At 52.4% G+C, this 7,781-nt stretch overlaps 1 protein-coding gene across 1 annotated transcript in view; it reads left to right on the top strand.

The window, feature by feature from the left end:
* Positions 1-1,328: 1,328 nt before the first annotated feature.
* Positions 1,329-7,781, top strand: part of CATIP (ciliogenesis associated TTC17 interacting protein) — a gene marked incomplete at its 3' end in the record, with an annotated part of 8,306 nt that continues 1,853 nt past the window's right edge. The window contains exons 1-7 of the mRNA XM_021706558.1: positions 1,329-1,353; positions 1,497-1,622; positions 1,964-2,164; positions 2,437-2,492; positions 3,418-3,504; positions 3,690-3,857; positions 5,614-5,738. Of these exons, the coding sequence (XP_021562233.1) occupies positions 1,329-1,353; positions 1,497-1,622; positions 1,964-2,164; positions 2,437-2,492; positions 3,418-3,504; positions 3,690-3,857; positions 5,614-5,738 (788 nt within the window). The remainder of the gene's footprint in view (positions 1,354-1,496; positions 1,623-1,963; positions 2,165-2,436; positions 2,493-3,417; positions 3,505-3,689; positions 3,858-5,613; positions 5,739-7,781) is intronic.

Raw genomic sequence — 7,781 nt, 5'->3', positions numbered from 1 at the left:
CTAATTTTTGATTTATTGTGGAGATGAGGTCTCGCCAAGTTGCCCAGGTGGGTCTTGAACTGGCGGACTCAGGCAATCCACTCACCTCAGCCTCCCAAAGTGCAAGATTACAGGCTGAGCCACCAAGCCCGGCTCTAATTTTTTGATTTATTGTAGAGACGAGGTCTCGCCAAGTTGCCCAGGCTGATCTCAAACCCCTGGGCTCAGGTAACCCTCTCACCTCTGACTCCCAAAGTGCTGGGATTACAGGCATCAGCCACAGGAGCCCTGAGGCCCTTTTTATAGGCACTATGATATGAACTCCAATATTTACAAGATGGGGATCAAATAGCCCTCAGCCTGGGGTTTGAGTCATATCAGTCTCCATTTTCAAGACTATGTCTTTAGTCGCTCCCCAAGAAGCTGTGCCACTTGTTCAAATTCAACGTTTTTACTGCTTCCTTTTCCTCTGAATGTTCTTAGACCCTGGAGCTAGATCACCTCGGGTTGAGTCCTGGCTCTGCCAATTATTAGCTGTGCGACCTTGGAAAGACATTTTACCTCTCTCTGCCTCAGCTTTTTTTTTTTTAATCCATAAAGCGGCAGTAACAAAAATACCCACACACAGAGCTGGTCTGCAGATTAAATGAGAAAAGGAATGTAAAGCCCTTTAGCGCAGTGTCTCACCAAGAGTAAGTGTGGTGTAGAGTTTTACTGTGACTTTTCTTTTTCTGAGTCGGAGTCTCACTCTGTTGCCCAGGCTGGAACGGAGTGGCACACTCATGGCCACCGCAGCCTCGACCTGCTGGACTCAGGCCATCCTTCCACCTCAGCCTTCCAAGTAGCTGGAAGTACAGGTGCACACTACCACGCCCAGCTTATTTTTTTTTAATTTATTGTAGTGTCGAGGTCTCGTCAAGTTGCCCAGGGTGGTCTCGAACCCCCCGGACTCAGGCAATCTCGTGCCTTGGCCTCCCAAAGTGGGATTACAGGCTGAGCCACCGCGCCCGGCCTGCTATGATTTCTATTGCTGTCACCATTACTGTTGCATGTATGAGAACTACAACTTGCAGAGAGATTCACGAGGCATCTCATTGGAGGCTACGTCAGACTCCGGGTCACCACTTCCAAAGTCATTCTAATGACCCATTTCTTTCCCCCGTCTCTTAAGAATGGCAAATGCTCCCTCTGCTGGACACCTCAAGCTTGGGCTGAGCCCCAGAAAGGCAGCGTCAATTTCCTCCAAGGTGTGGATGTCGTGAATTCGGTTGATGGCCCCTTAAGAGGCGGTAGCTAGGTCCCGGTTACCATGGAGACAGCTGGACACAGACCGGGCTGTGGCAGACGGCATGTCCTCCCAAACTCACTCCTTAGGTGGGAAGGGAGCTGCTGGGCCGGAAAGGGGGAAACCTGTTCCCCTTCACAATCCACCCTCAGGGTGGTCTAGGACGAATATGCTCTTGAAGCCGGGGGCCAGGACTGGGGTACTCCCACCCCACCCCTGCCCTTCTCCCCAGGGCCCTCCATCTTAGCCTCGGCTCCCTCTCTAGGCTCCGCAGCCGAGGACCACCTGCCCTCAGGCCCGGAGCATCCACCACTCCCAGAGGCCAATGCTGAAGCCATCGACTTCCTCAGCTCCCTCCGTGAGCCCAGACCGTGGGGGTCGGGGGTGGGGGAGGGATGCCAGTCGAGGGAGGAGGGAAGAGAGAAGGCTCAGACGGCCGGCATCTGGCTCCCTGCCTTGATTCCCCTGGGACTCAGAAAAGTTGACATTGTTGACATTCTTCAAGGGAGGACCCCAGGGACATGGGGAGGGGGAATCTTCACCCGGGGGCTCCTGCCAACGCCCGTGGAGGCGAGATGGATGCCAGCCGGAAGGGGTGTGGGTTGAGGAGGGTGGAGGTGGAGTCTTTGAGGGCACTGGTGGGAGGGGGTCAGAGGATTAGCAGAGGGTTTATCTGTTCCCACGGTCCCTCGCCCTCAGGGCAGGAGGAGCTGCAGATGTTGTGCTTCTCGGAGACTTTGGCCACTGTCTCAGACACAGGGGAGCCTCAGGGAGAGCTGACCGTTGATGTGCAGGAAGGGAAATACAAAGACGAGCTCGGCGTCGTGTCATACTGCCTCCTCGTGCACGCCTTCAGTCGTGGCTTTTTGGACAAAATACTCTGTGGAAACTCCCTCCTGGGTAGAGCTCCTGCTGCCTGACATCTGTCACCCCTCTCCTTCCTCCGACCTCCTCCCCAGCATTCCCAGGATATTTATTCAGTACCAGCCCCTTTAGGTGACGGGATGGTGATTCACGCCACAGGCTCAGGACAAGAGCAACACTGACGCATCCTGTAGTTTTTCTGAGATCACATTACACCTAGTCCTCCAACCTGAGCCACCACCATCCCTTCCTTCGATCAACCACGCGTGTGGCCTGTGACGTCAGTCTCTGCCTCCTCACCCCCCCAGGCTCTCTCTCAGAACACTTGGAGCTCATGGAACAGCACAGTCATGAGTTCATCAAGGTACCTCCCAGAGCCCTGGCCTTGACCCCAATCCAGGGTGAAAGAATGGAGACCCTGGGGGGGAGGGTGGGGCCCCAGCAGAATGTCACCCCAACTTGTCTCCCCAGTTACCCTGCCAACCCCACCACACACAACTTGAAAACAAGCCCATCTGGGATCCTGGAGGTCAGCAGCAGGTTGCTGCTGATAAGTTCTCCCGATGCCCATACCCTCCTCCAGCCTGAGAGCCCAGCACTCCCTGAGGGCCATCGCCACCTGGCCTCCAAGTCCTCTAGCTCTGTACCCCTCACATCCAACCCCAGCCCCTACATTAACTTCTGGAATGTGACCATGACCTGTTTACACATCGGAAACTACTCGTATCTAAGAACCTTCCCACAGAAACCATCCCCGTCTTTTAGAACCAGTGTTCTGAAGCTCATTGCCTTTGAACTTCATATCTGCCCAATGACACGACTGCTATTCTTGAGCTTTACCATGTATGGAAGGGGTTTGGGAGTTTGTTGCGGCTGCTGTTTTTTAAGTCAAAATCTTTAAGTCACAATTTTCTCGTTTGTAAAGAATAATGGACTGGGCTCGGTGGCTCAGCCTGTAATCCCAGCACTTTGGGAGGCCGAGGCGAGTGGATTGCCTGAGCCTGCAGGTTCGAGACCCGCCCGGGGAATTTGGTGAGACCTCATCTCTACAATAAATAAAAAATTAGCCGGGTAGTAGTGCGCGCCTATAGTTCCGGCTACTTGGAAGACTGAGGTGGAAGGATCGCCTGAGCCCAGCAGGTCGACGCTGGGTTGGCCATGAGCGTGCCTGGGCGACGGAGTGAGACTCCAACTCAAAAAAAAAAAAAAAAATAATGGACAGATGACCTCTGGGGGGACCCAGAGAATCCCTGATCCTTCCCTGTTTCCCTGTGTGCTCTGACCCTTAGTTTCTCATCCTCCCCATGAAGCGGACGATGAGTTTGATGAAGCAGGATGACCAGCTGGCCATAACCAGAAGTATCAAGGAGGGTGAGGTAGGGACCACCGCCAGGTAGGTGCTGCATTCCAGATTCTCTTCAGAACCGTACACAGGGACAAGGTTGTCTCGGCCAGGAACCTGGACTGAGGACTCATTAAGAGCCATGTGCCCAACACCCAGCTTGCCCACCTCCTGCCCTTCCCTGGCTCCAGGTCCCTGACCCAGATCTGTTCTGAACAGGAAATCAAGACTGGTGTGACTTTCTTCCCCTGGTACTCAACTGAGGGCTTCATATCTGAGGCTGCCAACCTGGTGCTGCTGAGGGTGATGGCCCGGCGGCGAATGGTGCCCCACAATGCCCGCTTCCTGGCCTTAGACACCGAGGGCAAACTCTGCTATTCCACCTACGTGAGGGGTCTTCCTGGGGAGGGGACTTGGCCTGGGGGCAAACTAGAAAGGGGCATGGAGGGCGCTGAGAAAGGAGAGAAGATGCTGTGGTGTGGAAGAGAGAGTTGGGGTGGGGATAAAACGGGGGTGGGGTGGGAGTGAGGCTCCCCAGGGCACGAGAAGGAAGAACCACCTTTGTTAGAGAGATGAAGTGTGGGCCAGGTGGTGTGAGTGAGAGGGATGGAGAGGCGGAAACAGTTCAGGGAAGCGACCTTCTCTGCATGAAAGTCAGTCCAGGAAAAATAAACATAGTGCAGTGCTGCTTGAAAAGATACATCTTTTTTTTTTTTTTTTTGAGTCAGAGTCTCACTCCATTGCCCAGGCTGAAGTGCAGTGGCATGCTCTTGGCCACCGCAGCCTTGACCTGCGGGGCTCAGGCAATTCTTCCGCCTCAGCCTTCCAAGTAGCTGGAACTACAGGTGTGTGCCACCATGCCTGGGTAATTTTTTGATTCATCGTGGAGATAAATGAAAGTCTCGTCAAGTTGCCCAGGCTGGTCTCAAACCCCTGAGCTCAGGCAATCCTCTTGCCTCCACCTCCCAAAGTGCTGGCATTACAGGCGTGAGCCACCATGCCCAACTGATACATCATTTTTTTAACTTCAGGAAATGCAACATCTCCAGCTACAATTTTTTTTTTCCTTTTTCTTTTTTTTTTGAGTCAGAGTCTCTGTCACCCAGGCTGGAGTGCAGTGGCATGCTCACAACCACTGCAGCCTCAACCTGCTGGGTTCAGGTGATCCTTCTGCCTCAGCTTTCAAAGTAGCTGGAACTACAGGTGTGCACCACCACATCCGGCTAATTTTTTGATTTATTGTAGAGAGGAGATCTCGTCAAGTTGCCCAGGTTGGTCTTGAGCCCTTGGGTTCTCACCTTAGCCTCCCAAAGGGCTGGGATTACAGGTGTGAGCACCCGGCTTTCCAACTACATTTTCATATTCTTGTATTATTTCTCAACCCTGAAGCTTGTTCCCTTTTTTTTTCTTTTATTTTGGCTAAAATTTCATAATCAAAATGCCTAGGACTTCTTGAAATATGTGATTTTAAAGCTGTGGCTTTGAACACCTGCGATTTTGAATAAGACAGTTTAGGGGCTAATTTGTCCTTCTTGGATCAATTTTGTAAATTACATTCCAGGCTGTTAATCACAAACAAAACATGCAGTGATATGTTTGACGCAAACAAGCACATGACACATCCCCACGTTTTCTTTGAAACACATGTTTAATATGAGCACTTTGCTCTCCGTGGCCACAGTCATATCAGGGTTTAAGTTTTCATTACAATAGGGACAGCCTGCCAGCAGCACAGGCCTGAAGTGGCCACAGATCTCAGTCGGGTCTCACGCCTCAGAGCCTGGCTCTACCCCTCAACCACTGGCCTCAGCAGCCCATCTTCCTATCCTCTCACACATCCCCTCCATACTGCTCCTCATCCCTGTAACAGAATCTGCCAACTAGAAGCGCTTGGTCAGCGCGATGGCTTGGGAGGGGCTGAGGCAGAGCCAACTTGGACCTGGCTGTTTATGAGGGAAGCCCCAATTTAGCTTGGCGATGCAGCACAAATATGGCACCTGAGGGTCTGGACAGCCAAGGGCTGCTTATCCCTGGTCAACAAGGGATGAAGGTGTGAGATGGAGGAAGTGCCAAGGAAAGACGGCGGGGGAGACCTTGGTGGGCATCCACCTCACCTTCCACTCCCCGTTTTGGCTGTTGCCAGCAAGCCCTGGGCTTCCAGACGATCCAGGTGGGCCACCAGCAGGTGGAAGTGTTCATCGTGGAGCAGACTGTACACTCAGAGGAGGGGATCCCCATGTCCTGCCAGTACTACCTGCTCTCTGATGGGTGAGCTGCTGAAGGAGGGGCCAAGGGGACGTCTTCAGTGACGGAGGTGGGATGGGGCAAAGGGAGGACTAGCTGTTTCTAGGGACACCACCAGGAAGAGGTGCCATTGAGATCTGAGTGTCCCTTGCTTTATCCACATCCTTCTTTCTTCTTATTTGCCCATTCTCTTAGTCCTCACGATGCCCCCCAAACCTTTCCACCAAAGAGCCCTGAATGACTAAGGAAGTAAGTGCCAGCCGGGCCCAGTGGCTCAGCCTGTAATCCCGCTCCTTTGGGAGGCTGAGGTGAGTGGATTGCCTGAGCCCGCAGGTTCGAAACCCGCCTGGGCAGGCGAGACCTCATCTCTACAATAAATAAAAAAATTAGCCGGGCATGGTAGTGCATGCCTGTAGTTCCGGCTACTTGGAAGGCTGAGGCGGAGGGATCGCCAGAGCCCAGCAGGTTGAGGCTGCGGTGGCCGGGAACGGCCACTGCTCTCCAGTCTGTGTGACAGAGACTCCAACTAAAAAAAAAAACAACAAAGCAAACAAACAAACAAACAAACAAAAAAGGAAGTAAGTGCCACTCTACAAGGCCTAAGGCATAGCTATTGCAGCTGCCACAACGTTAGGGGTAATATTGAAAAACACCAAAAGGCTGGGCATGGTAGCTCAAGCCTGTAATCCCAGCACTTGGGGAGGCTGTGGTGAGAGGATGGCCTGAGCCCAGGGGTTCAAGACCAGCCTGGGCAGCTTGGTGTGCCTTGTCTCTACAATAAATAAAAAAAAATCAGCCAGGCATGGTGGCACGTGCCTGTAGTTCCAACTACTTGGAAGGCTGAGGTGGAAGGATTGCTTGAGCCCAGTAGGTCGAGGCTGTGGTGGCCGTGAACATGCCACTGCACTCCAGCCTGGGCAACAGAGACTCGGGCTCAAAAAAAAAAGGAAGAGAAAAGAAATTTCAGAATACATATTGCGTAATGATTAGACTGGGAAAAAAATAATCAGAACATTGTTGGCTTTCCTTATTTCACAACTTAGTATGTGGTTTTTTGGGGAGGGGCTAAAGATGGCATGTCACTGTGTCACCCAGGCTGGAGTGCAGTGGTGCCATCATAGCTCACTGCAGCCCCAAACTCCTGGTCTCAAGCAATTATCCCACCTCAGCCTTCCAAGTAGCTGAGACTACGGTGTGCCACAACTCCAGAACAGTTTCTATTCTGAATATCAAATAGTGCTTATAGGCAGGCTCGGTGGCTCAGCCTGTAGTCCCGCGCCTTTACGAGGCTGAGGTGAGTGGATTGCCTAAGCCTGAGGGTTAGAGACCTGCCTGGGCAACTTGGTGAGACCTCATCTCTATAATAGATCAAAATGAGCCGGGTGTGGTAGCACACGCCTATAGTTCCAGCTACTTGGAAGGCTGAGGCGGAAAGATCGCCGGAGCTCAGCAGGTCGAGGCTGCGGTGGCCGGGGGCGGCCACTGCACTCCAGTCTGGGTGACAGAGTGAGACTCCAACTCAAAAAAATAAATAAATAAAATAACAACAACAAAAAAGCAAATAGTGCTTATATCTCTAAAGATCTCAGTCCTTTTTTTAAATTTTAAGCAGGGGGCCAGGCGCAGTGACTGAGGCCTGTAATCCCAGCACTTTGAGAGGCCGAGGTGAGGGGATTGCCTGAGCCCAGGGATTCGAGACTTCGTCTCTACAATAAATCAAAAAATTAGCTGGATGTGGTGGTGCGCACCTGTAGTTCCAGCTACTTGGAAGACTGAGGCAGAAGGATTGCTTGAGCCCAGCAGGTCGAGGCTACGGTGGCTGTTGAGTGGACCACTACACTCCAGCCTGGGCAACAGAGTAAGAATCTGACTGAAAAAAAAAAAAAAAGCCAGGCTCAGTGGCTCAGCCTGTAATCCCGTGCTTTTGGGAGGCTGAGGTGAGTGGATTGCCTGAGCCTGCGGGTTCGAGACCCGCCTGGGCAGCGAGACCTCATCTCTACAATAAATCAAAAAATCAGCCGGGCGTGGTAGCGCATGCCTGTAATTCCAGCTACTCGGAAGGCTGAG

Source organism: Carlito syrichta, unplaced genomic scaffold, assembly GCF_000164805.1.
Source record: "Carlito syrichta isolate Samal-C Ts95f unplaced genomic scaffold, Tarsius_syrichta-2.0.1 Scaffold115728, whole genome shotgun sequence".
Lineage (NCBI taxonomy): Eukaryota > Metazoa > Chordata > Mammalia > Primates > Tarsiidae > Carlito > Carlito syrichta.
This window is presented reverse-complemented; position numbering and strand designations above follow the sequence as displayed.